The 19,138-nt window shown below is 42.3% G+C and overlaps 1 protein-coding gene across 3 annotated transcripts in view; it reads left to right on the top strand.

Annotated features, from left to right (window-relative positions):
• ATP2C1 (ATPase secretory pathway Ca2+ transporting 1) overlaps positions 1-19,138 on the top strand; it is a 219,100-nt gene that overhangs the window by 23,696 nt on the left and 176,266 nt on the right. For all 3 annotated transcript variants that reach the window (XM_085846471.1, XM_085846473.1, XM_085846472.1), the window contains exons 3-4: positions 16,192-16,308; positions 18,978-19,067. In XM_085846471.1, coding sequence (XP_085702597.1) covers positions 16,192-16,308; positions 18,978-19,067 — 207 coding nt within the window. The remainder of the gene's footprint in view (positions 1-16,191; positions 16,309-18,977; positions 19,068-19,138) is intronic.

Genomic DNA, 19,138 nt, shown 5'->3' with positions numbered 1-19,138 from the left:
CAGTGTGGGGCTCTGAGGAACCTTTTCCTTTTTCTAAGTTTTAACGCCATATACAGTGTTTTAAAATGGGTTCAAAGAAAGTAAAGAGTGAAAGAAAAAGGAAACGTGTGTCGATAACAGTACTGCTGTAGACAATAATATCGAAACTTGAAAATGGCATGGCTGGAACAAGGATTGTGAAGGTGTTCGGCATAAACAAACTCTGATATTACGAACAAGAGCGAGGCTTGCTTTGCAATACGTGTTCCCCACGGGTCCCAATGAAGAAGAAGAAACCCACTAATCCACTGTGTTTTGGTGTATTCGCCAAAATTACAGGAACAAGGACAAATGTGTCCAAGAGCCACGTCCTAAAGGCAATAACAACAACAACTTCCGATATTTCGTCACGTGCCTTGATGGAGCCAATAGCGAGACCCGTCATGGAGGCTCCTGTTCATGACGAGAAAATCGTGTATTTACGAAATTACAACACATTAAATGGAATAATCTTTTAATAATAACGTGAACTTTTCGAAACTTTAAAGCAAATGTCCGAATATATTTAAAAGTTCATGATAGACGCTCTCAAAAGGCACCCTCAATGCGAGGATGTGTACTGGTGTTTAGTATTTAAGGAGATCCGGATCCTGTATATAAAAGAGCCGCGTCCTAAAGGTTTTGTCTTCACGAGAAGAAGAAGAACAAGAAGAAGAAGAAGAACAACGCAGATCTCTCTTAGAGCCAGCGTTCGCTACGCGAGACGCGGCTAAAAACAATTTTCATTTACTGATATATTTTGCAGACTAGAAACCAATATAGACAACGAGGAGAACAAACCGGATATAAAAATTAGTTTGCTTTCACGCACGCTCAAACCGATACCAGAACCAAAATGAAGAAGAACCTTTCAAACCCACCGTGTTTCATTTTTTTCTAGGCTTTGCCTATTTAATATTAAAAAGTAGAAAGGCACTCTTCGACGCCACCAGATATGCCCCTGCCCACAATATTACATAATTATACATACTTGTACCAAGTTTGATTTAAATCCCTGAACCCGGATTCAAAATATTAATTCTGGATGCCAGACCATGTTTCCGAATATATAAAATATATATTCCCCATGACTACTAGATCATAATTATGACGTTTCACATCGATTGATAAAGCAGTTCAAGAGATATAGTTTAAAAAAAAGATTTTTGTTCAATTCAATCTGGCTGCCAGACCATGTGACATAAATTATTCATACACACCCTGGTATCCCCAATGCTTGGGGAACATGTGGGTGAAGTTTCCTCTAGATCTGTCAAGCCACTCTGGAGAAGGTTTTTAAAGGTTTATTCTTCAAAAAATCATAGCTGCCAAACCATGTGACCTATGACATCGTAGGTGGAGAACTTTTTGCTCCTCATGGATCGGCAATCGTAGCTGCAAAGTTTCGCCTCAATCTGTTCAGCCATTTCAGAGAAGATTTTTTGAAGATTTTAATGTTAAAAACAATATGGTGGCTGAACCACGTGACCGATTATGTCATCAGTGTTTTTTTTTTCCCTCATACAAAGTAGCCCTAGATTACCCTCAAACATTTTCATACTGTTTGGATAAAGCGTTTGAAGTATGCAATTATGATGGCTGAACAAAGCCACCTATGACATCATCAAAAAATCACACTCGTTTCCCATGGTGTGTACTTGACATGTGCCAAATTTCAATTTTATCCATGGAGTGGTTTTGATGATTGGAGGTCCTAAGTTTTTCATTTTTTCCAACATGGCTGCCACACCGTGTGACCAATGCCATAACTACGAAAACATTATACATGAGTTGTCGCACCTATGGTGAAAATGTGTCAATCGGATTGAAAATCGGATTCGTGTCTGCAATTGAAAATGTCAATTGCAGACAAAACGGAGAAAATTAGCATGGACGTACGGACGGACGGATAACCTAAAAACATAATGCCTCTGGAGACTTCTTCAGTAGAGGCATAATGACCCGATGTACATACATGAAGCAAAACCATACGTAAGGCTTGTGTGCATATGTAATAAATACATTGTGGTTATATCCCTGGTATAATCATTCAAATTGCACTGGGCCACGGACTAACACTAAGGCCTGAGGCCTGCCAATCTGTGCTGCTTTCTGCAACAGCGGCGCATGATTTTAATGGGGGTGGAGTCAGGCCAGTTATCCAGCCAATGGATGTAAAGCAGTGGGGTAGAGTCAGCGCAGCTGAACACTGACCCAAGTATACTATGTGATATTTTCAAAGTTTAAAAAGGGCTTAACTCTGTGAAAAATTGAAGAAACACCCTGGAACTCGAACCTTTTATGTAACTTATCATAATAAAGCCAGGTGTCAAGTTTCAGTTGAATATGTTAAAGGGTATGGGGAAAAAATTCTGAAACCCCCAAAAAGCAAACCTACAGTCCCCTCCAGTGAAACCAGTATGGGACGAAAAAAAAAAAAAAAAAAACAAGAGAAAGGAGTTTGCTTTTGCATTTGATGCCGGTGCTGGTAGTACTGTCAACAACAAGGACAAATGTGTCCAAGAGCAGCGTCCTAAAGATTTTGTCGGCTAAAAAAAAACAACAAAAAAAAACAAAAAAATTCAACAACTTCCGATATTTCGTCACTTGCCTTGATTAAGCCAATAGTGATTAAGTCATAGTGTAGTTACGAAATAAATAATGTATTTACGAAATTACAATATATTAAATGGAATCTATCTATAATTCCAGCAATGTGTGTGTGTGTGTGTGTGTGTGTGTGTGTGTGTGTGTGTGTGTGTGTGTGTGTGTGTGTGTGTGTGTGTGTGTGTGTGTGTGTGTGTGTGTGTGTGTGTGTGACCGCTGTTTCTCGATAACCTCTGGTCCGATCTAACAAACTTGCCAGGTATATTGCTGGGGACCTGAGGATGTGCCTTTTCAAGGTTTGATATTAATCGGACAAGTGCTTCCCAAGTTATGGCCATTTATTTACCAAACCAATGGGAAGACACGTTGTTGCGTGGGCATGGCCGATGGGGAAGGGAAGCACAGCCACGTTCTCCATTACGGGTTACAACGTACGGGCTTCCGGAGAGTGATGACTTCGTGTATTCTAATAATTTCTCGATTTCTTATGCGCATTTATAGATAAACAGAATGGCCCAAGTTATGATCGTTTTCATATTAGATGTTGTATAAATTTCGGGAACATCAGAGTGCTGGTATGCTCCGAACCAGGAAGTAAATTTTTTTCTCTCTCTTCTCTTCTCTTTTTGTTTTTCCTTGCCACGACATTGCGAAAAGGTAAAATACGTTGGCGCTAATTGAATAATTGGGTATTAAAAATAAATTGCGAATAATCGTAACTGCGAATAATATCGAACTTCTGGGTCACGCACGTACGGGCACGTGAGAGCGAAGAAACGGCCTGTGTGGTTTATTTATTTATTATTATTATTTTATTTTTTTTACGGGCACGTACTAGTAATCTTTAAATAGTAACGTGAACTTTTCGAAACTTTACAGCAAATGTCCAAATATATTTAAAAGTTCATGATAGACGCTCTCAAAAGGCATCCTCAATGCGAGCATGTGTACAAGTGTTTAGTATTTAAGGAGATCGGATTGTGTATATAAAAGAGCCGAGTCCCAAAATAAAGGTTTTGTCTTCACAAGAAGAAGAAGAACAACGACAACGCCAAGCTCTCTTAGAGCAGCGTTCGCTACCGCAGACGCTGCTAAAAATGACTGAAATAGCTGAAGGATATACAACTGTGGTGACTTCCTCATGTGTGGTGACTTCAACTGTCATCATGCCAGTTGGCTGGGTGTGGGTACCTCTCTCACCTGTCATGACACATCAGGAAAAGACTTCTGTGACTCATTGGGACTGACTCAATCTGTCAACTTCCCGACTCGGAACTCAACCAATGGTACTCCATCTCTTCTGGATCTGATTTTAACCAATTTCCCTGAAAATAGCTGCTGTTCTTTCTCTGCTCCAATTGGTTCATCTGACTACATGCTTGTCAAAGTAGACATCTCTTCTACTGTTATTTGAGAACCACTTCAGCGCAGTCGAGTTTGGCATTTCACTCAGGCCAACTGGCAGGGACTTCAAGCAGCCATCGAACTTCTAGACTGGTCTCCCATCTCTACTTCCTCTGACATCAACTTTTTTTTTCAGAGAAATTTACTCTCTCTCATGCACAGATTTATCCCATATCATCTTCAGTTATCCTACCCTTCCTCCCGCCCAAGGTACACTGAAGCTTGTGGCGAGGCAGTTGTCCTGAAATAACTTGCCTTCGCCTCATGGAAGGCGAATCCAACGGAAGGCAATCTCAGTTCCTTCCACAAAGCTCGCAACAAGTCTATGCCTACCCTCAGGAGAGCCAGAAAACAACATTTTTGCAATCTCAAGTCTGAACTCTCAAACTTGTCTCCCTCCTCCAAATCCTGCGAGTGTCTAGTTAAGTCTGTTTCTGGTGAATGATCCTGCTCCATCCCCTCCCTTGCCTCAATTGGCCGCACAGCTGACTCCTCACGTGAAAAGTCTGAATTCCTAAACTCTGTGTTTGCATCTAAATTTTGTGTCCCAAACCCATCACTTTCTGCACCCACCTTGCCCAGGCGCACCCAGCTGTTCCTGGACTCTGTGTCCTTTTCTCCTGACAAGGTGGAGAGCTTGTTGTAATCTCAGATTCTGCAACCGATCCAGATGGCATCAATCCACGTGTCCTAAAAACCTTCTCTGCTGCTCTTGCTCACCCTCTCTTCATTCTAGTCACCCTCTCATTTGCTCAAGGTCATCTGCCATCTGCTTGGATATCAGCAAACATTACTGCTCTACATAAAAAGAGGTGCAAAACTATAGACCAATCAGCCTTCTCCCAATCATCAGCAATGTTATGGAATCCATTATCGCGTCAGACATTAAATTCTTACTCTTCTCCAATGGCTTGGTTTCCGATCAATTTGGATTCAGACCAGGTCACTCTACCCTGGATATGGTGCTTCTACTCTCCCAACAATGGATGGAGATCCTCAATGCCAGACATGAAATCAGAGCCATCTCCCGAAACATACTGCGTGCCTTCGATACAGTCTGACACCCTGCCCTGCTCACGATACTATTTCTATGGTATCCAAAGACATAACATCTCCACTCATGGCTCGTAGATTTACTCTCCTGTCATGGTCAACGTGTGGCCCTTAATGGAGTTCTCTCATCCCCTCTTCCTGTCCACGCTGGAGTTCCTGAAGGCAGTGTTCTGGGCCCTGCTCTTTTTCTGGTTTTCATCAATGATCTCTCTATCTCTTTGCTGATGACCACCCTCTGCCGTACCATCTGTCATCCCTCAGATTGGCAAGCAGTAGCCTCTTCACTCACTGCAGATCTGGATAAATTTACAAGCTGGTCCAACATGTGGAACATGTCTTTCAACCCTGACAAATCTCACGCTATCACGATGTCGCTCCAAAAGGACCGTCTGGACCCCCCCCCCCCCAGCTACTTTCTGAACAATCATCTTGAAGAAGTCCTTTTATTCAAGCTTCTGGGTCTCACTATCTGCCATGATATCTCCTGGGTAAAGCCACATTTCCAAGCTGGCCCCCAAAGTCAGTTGCCGACTGGGCATTCTCCGTCATGCAAAGTCCTTCCTTGGCACACCTTGGCTCCTGACCACATACAAAGCTTTCATTTGCAGCCTAATGGAGTACTGCACTCCCCTCTGGGCTGGTGCTCCTGCTTCTCACCTTTCTTGGCTTTAAACTGTAGAAACCAAGGCATTTTGGATCATTGGTATCTCCCGTGATGAGGCTAAGTCTTTGGGTCTATCACTTTCTCACCGCAGGCAGGTCGGTGGTCTCTCTGTCTTCTCCTGTCTCCTCTCCGGTCTTGCCCTCCCTGCTCTGTCTGAGATATATCCCCCTCATATTTCCGCAGGGTGCTCAAGGTCCGCCAGCAACCCCTTTCTGGTGAAACTACCAAAATCAAGAATCACTGCTCACCTTCACTCTTTCATTCCTCTTTTTTTTTTTTCCCCACCTTTGGAACAATCTCCCATACTCTCATCAATTCCACTCTTTCCTCCAGGTGTTTAAAACAGCCATTCACCACCATCTCTTAACTTCCCCCATCCAAAATCACGATCTTTTCTACCCCCACTAATCCATCCACAACCCACCTCCTTCAAATTCCCTACTTTCCTTCCTGAATGTCCCTGTCATTTAAGGACCTGAAAGTCCCTGTGGTGTCCATCTTATTTACTTTGTGTACCCCACCCCATCACTCTCCCTTCCACAGATATCATGTCTCTTTCTAAATGTTTTTTTTTTCCTTCGCTCTCCCACCCCTCTTGTCTCCTGCTCTCATTGTTGTGCGTTTCTGTGTGTTAACTCTCATTATGAGCCTCGACAGTGTATACAAAAAATAAAAAAATAAAAACTGCCAACTGCTAACTGGAAGAAGTGTCAGTTGTATGTACAGCAGTGTTCAAGTGGTATTAGTGTTTGACATTGAGCTTCAATCTGCCACCAAAAGACTTGCATTTAGACATCCAAAGTTTTGTTGCAAGCAGTGGGTGACTGTTGTGTTTTCAGAAAAGCCACAGCATTTTCAACAATAAAATCAGTCATGACTTTGAAAGTGTCATGACAGAAACTGAACAGTATTGTGAGTGAATCAGGATTGAGTTTAGCCCAGGTGTAAAATGTTGATGAAACTGGGCTATATTGGAGGTCTTTGCCAGAAAATACTCAGGCCATGAGGAGTGAGGAGACAACAGGCAGAAAAAAAGAGCGAGGAATGACTGTCCGCTATTCTCTGTGCAAATGCTAATGGCAGCCATTGACTGGTCTGTAATTGTGGGCAAGTCAAAATTCCCACAAATTCTGAAGGACTGCATGGGCAGACTTCCTGTGCTTCACTAGATATCTATTTTATGCCTGGTTTACGCAAGCAATCATGAGAGAACGGTTTCACCATCACTTTTATCCTTAGGTGAGGAGGCATCAAATTGAAATCCTGAAGCTCACCCTTGAGCTCGTGAAGGTAATTTTGATCCTGATAATGCTCCCTCCCATCCTGACATTGAACCATTTTGCAGTCAGACGGCAAAAGTAGGTACCTTGCTTTGCCACCCAATACAACCTCACTAATTCAACCAATGGATCAAGCCATCATAAGGCCTGCAAGAGGCACTATTGATGGATGTTTTTGGATGAAGTCATGGTGGTATTGCGAGAGAGTGAAGATGAAGAAGAAGACACAAGATGATGCAGAACTTCAGCAAATATTAAGGCATAGAGCATCAAGTTGGCTATTTTCAACTGGGCAAGTGCGTGGAAAGAACGTAACTGGCAAACCCTCATGAACTGCTGGAGGAAACTCTTGTTGGACAATGAGGTACCTCTTGATTTTGAAGGTTTTGAACCTGAAGAATATCATACTGTGATTAAGTTGGCTTGGGAAACTTCCACCTCATTAGAAAACATTTTTGAGTGGTTGGAGGTTGATGGAGAGAGGTTGATGCAGACCTTTACAGAGGAAGACAGGAGGAGGAATTTGACAAAAAACAACGATGAAGAACCACATGAAAAGAAGAAAAAAAAGCTTTCTCGGTCCAGGAACAGTATTGATGTCTTCATTAAATTTATTGATAGATCCTCCAACGGGGAGATGCAGGCTTACCATTAACATTTACGGAAAGCTGAGGGAGCTCATGATACATGAACGGTTGCAGAGATCCACTCAACGGAAAATTACCTCTCCTTTAAGCCTGCACCTTGTCTCAGATCAGTGTCTACATTCAGCAGCATGTGACTTGCAGACCCATTAATTTTCTTCTCGTCTGCCCTCTGGTTCCAATGTTGTCAGTCTTTCTGGTGTCGGTGTAATAACCCCGGAGCCACCTCTGCACATTTTCAAGAGTGACTCAGAATAATTTGTTTTGTTTGGGGAAAAAATATTTGGTTGTCAGGCAGATCTTTTTGTAATGCATTTTTTTTTCCTATTTATTTTGGAGAGTCTGGACTTTCGGCTCATTCGGACACCATCTTCCCTCAATTTTTCTGGAATAGTGAGGTTTCACTATTCCTTCCATTCACAGGTGAGAGATGTGGGTGGGTCTTTCTTTATTTATACAGTATATTGACCCCTTTGACATTTACACGTGGTACATGCTTGGGAGCCTCATTGGTAGGCATTTCTGTCTACACTACCGCTGATGATTCGCCAATAAGTCGTGAAACTGGTCCGGTAGCTGAGGGAGTGTATCATATTGGGATTCTCATGTGTGTACTGTGTGTGAATGTCTTTATAATTATTGAGGAACTCTGGGAAGTGTTTGAAACGGCATAGCACTTACCTTGTGTTGCTTTACGCAGCTACTTTGGTTAGAGGAGTGTGTGTGGGGTCAATTATTTATATAATCCTAGCTACCTGGGTTTAGTTGATTCAGTGAGAGCTGATTGGCTATTCCCTCCATTCACAGGTGAGAGATGTGGATGGGTCTATATATATATATATATATATATATATATATATATATATATATATATATATATATATATATATATATATATATATATATATATATTTTTTTTGCGAATTTGCGCCCGCCGGCGTGCGATCGGCCACGTAACTCGAATCGCGACATGTCGCCCACCGGACGGACAATTCAGTCGTGACTCTCTGGGAACTACCGCCCGGAGCCAGTCACGGGTGGGGGTTTAACCTCACCACGATCGTGCCAATTGCCCACCCGCGCAGGATAGGGTTGCTCGCCAAATTCGACCTATCTAAGTACCTGCGCGAGTGGTCGACCGGGCGATCGTACCACGCCACAGGCCGACTCCGGACACGAACCGCTTAAGCGGTTTGTTCCGTATTACAGGGATAACCGAGCGGAGTTATCGTCGGCCTTGACAGTTCCGATTAATTACCGGGCGTTTTAAACCCACTATCAATCCCTTACGTGATGCAAGATGGAGATTCAATACAAGGAAAAGACGAAGCGAAGCGGGAAACAGTTCAACAAGCAATGCACTTTATTTACACACACACAGACAAGCACGTATATACAGCCATACAGTCAAAATGCAACAAAAGCAAATGCAAGGGAAAGAGTTACACCCGAATAAAAGGGGCAATGTACAGGCACAGACACTTAAACAGTTCTACCTATTGAACACGGCGCCACAGCATGCATTCAACCCGAAAGAAAGCCACCCTCATAGGCAAGGAGGCAGGCAGGTCCGTAGACCAAATGGACGTGGATCCTGGAGGATCGGCCAGGTCCACGAGACCGGGGAGGTCTTACCCGCATCCTCGATGGCGGACAAGCCGCAATGTTCGCGCAGCTGCGCCCCGACTCCGTTGCCCTGGCGTGGTTGACGAGTCCTCTCCGGCGTGATCCGCGCGAGCGGTTTTGTTGGCACCACGTTTAGGGCGGGGGAGGAACGGGGCCTCCCCGGCACTATCTCAGCATGGATGGGGGGGGGGGAAATTGCTGATGGTCAGGGAGAGGGGAATGGCTGGCTGGCTTGGGTCCCGCGACGAGACGAGCGACCCCCACACCGCAACCTCGTTGCCGACCGCCGTCTTCCCTTGACTTGAACTCGACCAGCCGCCTGCAACCGAACCGCTCGAACTCCAACTCCTTCGAACTTCCCTGCTACTTTCCAACTTCTCCCTAATTCCACTCAGCTCCACCAGTTACACTCCCCGCGAGTCACCTTGCGCTCGCATCTTTATAGGCCCCAGGAGTTGCCTATATGCAAATATTCAGATCAAGACACGATTGGAGGCGGGGCCACGCCACCCTCTGTTCAGCCATTGGTCGGGCAAAAAGGGGGCGTGAAGCATTCCTGATCCGTTTTTCGGGGCGAAAGGAACGCATTCCAGCGGGTTCGCAGGCGGGGGCTACACTACCCGATGCTCGGTCATTGGACGGATGAAAAGGGGTGTGAAGCATTCCTGATCCGCTTTTTGAAGCGAAAGGGACGCATTGACAGCCCATGGCACGACGTGTGGTAGAAAGGCGGAGGTGGTGGGAGTTTGAATTGTGGGGGGATTAATGGTCAAAAATAACAAAAGAGAAAGAAAAAATGACCAACTCAAAGCGTCGCAGCCTGGATGAATCACACAAATACCCTCTATACAACGGGTTTGGGCTAACTACACATGAACTTACCGAGATATCTCACCTGAGGACTCTTCATGGTGTAATGCGAATTTCCACAACCGTAACACTATTACTGTACATCTGGCAACAATGGTTGTCGGACTGTATGTAATAATCAACCATTCACCACAGTTGCTTTTAAAAGTGCTTTTCTTTTGTTGTTACTGTCTGACTATGTCATTTGACACAGTTAAGCACACCCATTGAGGTGTGATTGGCCCTCGGGAAATTGTGTCTCCATAGCTCTGTATCACCAGGCTGATTGGCACGCGTGGTCCCACCAACCCCTCTAGTCCATGAGCTAGACCCCAAAATTTAATGGATTGGTACCACCTGGGGGGAGTAAAGGCCACTATGATTTTCTGAAAGTACATGTTCTATAGTTTCAGAAAATCCCATAAGCCAAGGCTGTATCCACAGCTTAATTGTAAAAATCCGCTTTTGAACGCAGGCATGTGCGTTCGAATTTGTTGACAATTGAGGTCAAAATTTTGGGGTAGGGGAAATCAAAAATGCAATAACTCAATAAGTAGAAGGAATAATTTAACAAATGGCCACTCATATTTTTGCTAATCAAATGTGTTTTTAATTAAAATTAGTTTTATGCAAATTAGGTCATTCTCAAGCTGCCTAAAATCTGGATATCTATTTAAGAAATCACCATAAAAACATCCAAACATGGTATTTTCTGATTAAAAATGAGTCTTATTATAGCTGAAGGAGCTCAAAACCATTTAAAGAAAACAAAATGAGGTTATCCCTATCAACAGAGATAGGACATGGAATAATTGCGGACATAAATTTCAAAAGAGGAAAAAATGTGCGATTTGGGGTGGGGAAAATGAAAAATGTAATAACTCTACTAATATATAGAATTATGACCCAAAAGACCTTTTATTTTGCTGATTATTAAGGCTTCTGTTGCACAAACAATTTTTATGCAAATTAGGTCATTACCAAGGTCACCAGAGGTCACTTTTGCATACAGCATGTGTCGCAGGTCATCATAGGTCATTGCTCAAAATACATGTATAATTTGCTAGTTGGACCAGTTTCAGTCAAGTGGTTTTTTTTGTTTTTGTTGCCAACTCCATCTTCAGGTTTCTAAGTGAATTAATTGGTACTTTTGTTTTCTGGCTCATTAGCAAAAGAAACAACTTGACATTTTGACTTTTGACACCTGTCATTGTAATGTAAAGCAATGATTAAATCATTTCTGTTGTACAAGACATGAAAGCAATGATTGCTGGCATTATTTGGAGGATGTAGTCAAGGTAAGTGAGTTAACCTGGTGAAATAGATGTAGAAATGTCAACGCAGTTGAGATTAGGGCCTACTTCCAAGGTCAAGAACCCATCCATGTACATTGTACATGTTCATGTATTACAATGTACCTTTCTCAGTCTCGAGTCTAAATCTTGCAGATAGCAGGATGTTAATTCAGGAACTTGATATCATTATGCCACAAGATTATGATGATTCTTCTCAGCATGCATCTTTTAACCCTTTAGGCACCACACATAATTGAGCTTTTTACAGGTTTTCACAGATTCTGACATTTTTGACCATGGTTAGGTTTTTCCTCGAATGAGATATAAAAAGTTGAAGATGATGTACTACAAGTGTTATTTTTTGTTCCTTAGGTCTTTCTCCATCGGGTCAAAGTAAAAAATTTACCAAAATGTGCAGATAATGAAAATGAACCCCTCCCTACTTGGACTATGACCAAAATCAATGAAATTCAATTTTGAGGCCCCTGTTGCTTGTATTGGCAAGGAACCTGGAGGAATAGTTGGAAACACAATTATATAAGACAGCAAACTCACCACATTAAGGTTTGTGAAGTTTTGCAAAAAAATGGGGTGGGGGGGGAGGGGGTGTCATTCTTCGTTTGTCCCAGAGGGGCACCTAAATATGAGGGCGGGCTTCAGTGATATGGAATGACTCATGCGTGGGCGGGTTAGGGTGAATCTGAAGATCTGGTCATTGATTGTAGTGATGCACCACCTGCCCGAGAAGCTGTTATGGAACTTCTCTCCTGCACTTGCTCGAAAGAGTGCATTGAGGAAATCTGCACTTGTCTTCAAAATACGCTGCAATGTACATGTTGTTGTTCATCTTTCGGCTGCTCCCGTTAGGGGTCGCCATAGCGGATCATCCGTTATGATCCGCATACTGATTTGGCACAGGTTTTACGCCGGATGCCCTTCCTGACGCAACCCTGGTCGCCTCTTACGACACAGGGATCAGGATTTGGGTTTCACCATGATTCCGGGCTGCTCTACACCCTGCCTAGTGCAGAGCCCCCGTCCTCAAGCGATCCTCCAACCCAAGCCTCCGAGTAGCCGGATTACAGGTGCACGCCACGACGCCCGGTCATATACGCTGCAATGTACATATATGTGCAAATTGACCACTTGTTTAAATCAGAAAGGCACTGAGGATGAGTTGGTGACTTCGGAAGATATCGAAGGTAGAGATGATGAAAGTGACTATGATGACGACGACGATGCAAGCGATAGCGATTAATCACAAGTTTCCGGTGTTACATTCTTCTCAGTAACAAGTGAGTCGCCTGCTCCTTGACTTGCAATTGCAATGTTTTCCACTTATATTTTTGTGGATGTGTGAAAGTTGCGAGCCTCGTAATATGCACTTTTTTCATAGGTTGGGGTTAAAATAAATGTTGTACCTACGTTGGCCTGACTTACTGTCCCAGGAATAAAACGTTTTGCTTGTCAATTTTATGATTTGTGGTTTACAGGACACGTGGAAAACGCTCAATGGCTAGGTTCACGGTAATCCCAAGACTATAACATTTTGACCTCTGATGACCTTGATAAAAGTATTATGAGCATACGATACATTCCAAGTGATAGAACTATTTACACAACAGAATAAGTGGTCAGTTTTGACTCACTAAATTCCATGTTTGTCATTTTTACGGTGATTTCTTGAATGGGTATCCATATTTTAGGTACCTGCCACAATGATGACCTTTTGACCTCTGGTGACCTTGTTAATGACCTAATTTGCATAAAACATTATTTGTGCAACAGAATCCACAATTATCAGCAAGATAAGTGGTCATCTGGCTAATAATTCTATATAATAGTAGTGTTATTGCATTTTTCATTTTCCCCATCCCAAATCGCAAATATTTTCATCTTTTGATATATATATATATATATATATATATATATATATATATATATATATATATATATATATATATATCCGCAATTATTCCACGTCCTACCTCGGTTGATAGGTATAACCTCATATTGTTTCCTTTAAATGGTTTTGAGCTCCTTCAGCTATAATAAGACCCATTTTGAATCAGGAAATGCCATGTTTGGATATTTTTACGGTAATTTCTTAAATGGGTATCCAGATTTTCGGCACCCACCAAAAATGGTGACCTTTTGACCTCTGATGACCTTGAGAATGACCTAATTTGCATAAAAATAATTATAATAAATAAAACTTTTGATTAGCAAAAATATGAGTGGTCATTTGTTAAATTATTCCTTCTACTTATTGAGATATCGCATTTTTGATTTCCCCTACTCCAAAATTTTGTCCTCGAATTCGAACGCACATGCCAACATTCTAAGTCCGATTTTTACAATTAAGCTTGGATCCAGCCTTGGCTTATGGGATTTTCTGAAACAATATACCAAGTACTTTCAGAAAATCATCGTGGCGTTTACTCCCCCCAAGTGGTACCAATATCTTGTCTCTCATGGACTACTTGTTTCCCTTCATATTCTTATGGGTAGTTAAGTATTATGTCTACTTTTCATGGAATGCTTTCAAGTTGTGAAAAAAGTGAGTACTTATGGACCTTCCCACTATGAAATGCAGCATATTTGTGTTGAAACAAATCCTTTGATTAAACCAATTTTGAATTAGGCTGTCTGAAAAGGAGACTGAGAGGAATTAACCTTGGTATACAATGTATGCAACAACGCCCCACTGGGTGTGTGCTGCCGCTCGCCACGTTACCACAGGGCGAATCCCCCTTACCTGTGGCTAGTATTTTAAACCACCCATTAGCCACTGTGGCTAATCCACGTTTTCGTTTTTTTTTTTTTTTTTTTACCAGTTTTAGACGAATTTTGGGTGATTTTAGCATGGAATTCAACCTTCGTTGAGACGGCCACCATTTTGTATGTTTTGATTACGGGAATCACGCGTGATTTCGTACTAGCTTATATATACTAACTTTAGTGGTTTTAAAGTAGTTTCTCCTAAAAAAAAAATCGACCAAAATTACGCATGATTCCCATGATTCTCATCTCAAAATTTTATTTTAATTTTTTTGAAAAATTTTTTTTTTTTCCCGGAATGATTCGGCGCTACATGCTTCGTTGGGTCAGTGGTTGCCAGGTGAGTTTTGACACAATCAGTAGTAGTACCTGTAGTAGGACAAGTTTGTTTGCATGAGTGAGTTTGATGGGTGACTTTGGTTGGTTGGATGAGTGAAGTTGATGGGTGAGATTGGTTGGTTGGATGAGTGAAGTTGATGGGTGAGATTAGTTGGTTGTATGAGTGAGTTTGGGTGACTTTGGTTGGTTGGATGAGTGAAGTTGATGGGTGAGATTGGTTGGTTGGATGAGTGAAGTTGATGTGTGAGATTGGTTGTATGAGTGAGTTTGATGTGTGAGATTGGTTGGATGAGTGAGTTTTGGTGAGATTGGTTGGATGAGTGAGTTTGATGTGTGAGATTGGATGGATGAGTGAGTTTGATGGGTGAGATTGGTTGGATGAGTGAGTTTGATGTGTGAGATTGGTTGGATGAGTGAGTTTGATGTGAGATTGGTTGGATGAGTGAGTTTGATGTGTGAGATTGGTTGGAAGTGTGAGTTTGATGTGTGAGATTGGTTGGATGAGTGAGTTTGATGGGTGAGATTGGTTGGATGAGTGAGTTTGATGGGTGAGATTGGTTGGATGAGTGAGTTTGATGGGTGAGATTGGTTGGATGAGTGAAGTTGTTGGGTGAGTGAGTTTGACTGGCATGAGGTTGGTCCAATCCTGGTCCACAACCACCCCCATCCCCCACTACCACCTACTAAAGGCACAACGACCACACGCACACGCACACGCACACGCACACGCACACGCACACGCACACGCACACGCACACGCACACGCACACGCACACGCACACGCACACGCACACGCACACGCACACGCACACGCACACGCACACACACACACACATACACACACACATACACACACACAAACACATACACACACACAAACACATACACACACATACACACACATACACACACATACACACACATACACACACATACACACACATATACACACACATATACACACACATATACACACACATATATACACACATATATATATATATACACACATACACACATACACACATACACACAATCACCACCTACCCTGATGGTTGTTCATTCAACCAATCTCACACGTCAAACTCACTCATCCAACCAATCTGAATAATCCAACTCGCTCATCCAACCAACCTCACCCATCAAACTCACACATCCGCCTTAAAAGTAACTTATTATTTCATATTGCTAAAAAAAACAAAAAACTTTTGAATAAAATATGTTGCTATTTTCTTTCTCCTGTGGCTAATCATTCTAAATGTGGATTAGCCACAGTGGCTAATTCCTTTTGAAAGCCAGAGCACACCCAGCCCCATATTGTATGCAAGAGCATGGTGCACAAGTACAAGTGTTGTAAACAACGAATGCATTTGGTTGTGAGTGGTGGTGGTGGTGGTGGTGGTGGAGGAGAGAATCTGTGGGATGCGTGGTTGGGACCTACTCCCACCAACGGGAATGAAATGATTGTGCAAGTGAGACTTTTATGAGATAACTGAAGAACAACCTTGTGAGTTGATTAGCCCAAGGAAGCACATTTGTGTTTCCATTTGAATTTGAGCTTTAGCTTGAGCAAACCTCACTGCTTGAAGAAACAGAGAATATATGTGTAGCGTGCTTTGCATATCCCACAGGCCGATCTACAAAAGGGCCTGAAATGGGATGAAGCATTGCGACGAAGGGCCTACCATGGATGGAATGACTTCGATATAAACCAAGAAGAGCCTTTGTGGCGGAAGTACCTTGATCAGGTTTGTTAAGCTTCCAATATCTGTCCAGTAAAATACCTTAACAATGTATTTTTTCAAAAAAAAAAAATATATATATATATATATATTTTAAGTAAAATACTCAATGTATTTTTCAACAAACTCGAAGGCTTATGGAGGAGCTTCTTCATATATTACTTGCAAGACGAAGATAATTGTAACCATTTGCCATTAATGCATGTTGTACATTATTTTAATCTGAGGGTCGTAGCATCACATGGCAAATACTTTTTAGAGCAACTACAAATAGGTAAAATAATTCAACAGTTGCATGAAATGAGTGTGTACATGCAAGTGTGTCTCTTTCATATGCAGTACATTGTGGCAGGTGGCATTATTTTTGCATGGCTGTGTTGATGATGCAGTGTAGGTTAGATGGAGGGTATTTATGCTCTAACGTCTAACCTAACCCTGGAGGATGGCAGAGAGCAGAGTCCCACGTGGCAGAGAGCAGAGTCCCATGTGCATGGGTGAAACTCTTCCGTGTGTGTACGGAAATCCATATTTTTGTAATGATCCATACAGAGGTTTCCATATTTTCATCATCGGAAAACTTGCCATGATTATAGGGAATTGAGGTGCTATTCTGATATGCTGATTCGTTTCTGAACCCATTTCATCCAGATGGGGTACAATGCTGATGTGTCTTCATGCCCATGATTATGTGAATTACTCCCATATGGTAGTTTTTTATGAATTATTTTTGAAGTTAGCCGGGTGCAAAAGCTTGCAAGCTCGTTACCGTGAGCAGATGTCCGCCAGGCAGGAGAACATCTGTCTATATCGGTAAATATGGAAATAGCGTCCATTGTTGGATTTTCCCATCGCCATTCCCTCCAATGTGAACTTCATGGAAAATATTGAAGTGCCGTCTTTCCATTGCACAAAGTACAAAACAAACAAACAAAAAGTACAAAACCTGATAATGTCTGTTGGTCGCGATGAAGTTTGTGACCACATCGATACGAGGACAATAAATCTCAACAAGGAACTTTGATGCAGGAGGCCATTTGGCTCATAATGCATTTGCTGCACCCCCACCATATAAAATAAACACATCAGGCTCTCGACTCGGTTTCATTGAGGAGAGGACTGGGGATGAGGAAAGTGTGACAGGCACAGTGACTCGAGTGTTCAAAATGCAAATGTAATAAATGTTTTAAAACACATTTGTTTATTACGACTTGCAACTTTCCCTTGTACACATGGCATGGTGTGTGTTTACTGACCCCTGCTGGAGTGGGTGGTTATAAGTGTTAACACTGTTCTCTTTATGGAGAACATTACCAATTTTAACCTCCCCTGTGGATTTTCCATTGAAGCCGCACCAAAATGGTTTATCGCGTGCTAAATCTCTCACGATGTCTCTCAGAAAGGACCGTTTGCCCCCCCCCCCCCTTCTACTTTCTCAACAATCCTCTGGAAGAAGTCCTTTCATTCAAGCTTCTGGGTCTCACTATCTGTCATGATCTTTCCTGGGAAAGCCACATTTCCAACCTGGCCAACAAAGACATTCGTCGACTAGGAATCCTCCGTAGTGTAAAGTCCTTCCTCGGCCCACCTGAGCTCCTCACCACATACAAAGCCTTCGTCCGCAGTCTGATGGCCTACTGCTCTCCCCTTTGGGCTGGTTCTCCTGCCTCTCACCTTTCTCAGCTTCACGCTGTGGAAACCAAGGCATTTAGGATCATTGGTATCTCACGCAGTGGTGCTGAGTCTTTGGGCCTCTCACTCTCTCACCGCAGGCAGGTCGCTGGTCTTTCTTTTTGTCTTCTACTGTCTCCTCTCTGGTCTTGTGCCCCCCCCCCCCGCTCTCTCTGCGATATGTCTCCCCAATATTTCCGCAGGACACTCAAAGTCCGCCAGCAACCCCCTTCGGGTAAAACTACAAAAATCATGGATCATTGCTCACCTTTTCTCTTTCATTCTTCTTTTTACCAAAATCACCAATCATTGCTCACCTTCACTCTTTCATTCTTCTTTTTCCCCACCTTTGGAATCTACTCCCATGCTCTCTTCAATCCCATTCTTCCCTCCAAGCCTTCAAAACGGCTGTTCACCATGACCTGTCTTCCCCCGTACAAAACCACAGAGACCCCTTCAACTATGATTCCCCTTCATCTGTGATACATCCATATATTCTTGTCTGACTGTTTTCCCTTTGCCCCCTTTTTTCTGGCTGCTGACCCTTTGTCCTCTGTTATTTTGCTTCTTCATCAGCAAAATCACATTCCACACTTGCATTGCAGTAAAACAAAATTGTCTGCTCATATTTTAATTGACCGTTAATGCTGAGTCCAGTCTATTTGTCAAACTCTGTTTATTTGTAGTTATCTCTTTTCACTTTATGAAGTCATTCTTTGATTCTCCTGAGTGATTATCCTTGCTTGCTTCAAGCTTACAATTTTATGACTATTACATTCAATTTCTGCTCATCATTTTGTATTCTTTATTGATATGTATTCTTGTCGTGCTGTTGGTACATTGTTTTCGAAGCACTTGTTGCCGTTAGCTTTGTTATGATTATGAGTACTATTTTAACTATTTGTTTTCTTAACAGGAATAGACACTTGTATCACACTTAAGCTGTTTTCACTTGATATTCAATGTGCTTTTTTTTCTTATTCTTTTTTTTTAATCATTTATTCTAGTTCCAGAATCCTCTGATCAAATTACTGTTGGCCTCTGCTGTCATTAGTGTCATCATGCAGCAAATTGATGATGCAATCAGTATCACAGTGGTGAGTGCCTGCTAAACTCAAAAGGTTTTATCTTATGAAGCATCTTTCAGCATGAAATGTTTAAATCCGAT

This window comes from Eptatretus burgeri, chromosome 11 (assembly GCF_056783735.1).
Source record: "Eptatretus burgeri isolate ZD-2024b chromosome 11, Ebu_testis_v1, whole genome shotgun sequence".
Taxonomy (NCBI): Eukaryota; Metazoa; Chordata; class Myxini; order Myxiniformes; family Myxinidae; genus Eptatretus; species Eptatretus burgeri.
Note: the sequence above shows the minus strand (reverse complement) of the source record. Positions and strands in the feature narration are given on the sequence as shown.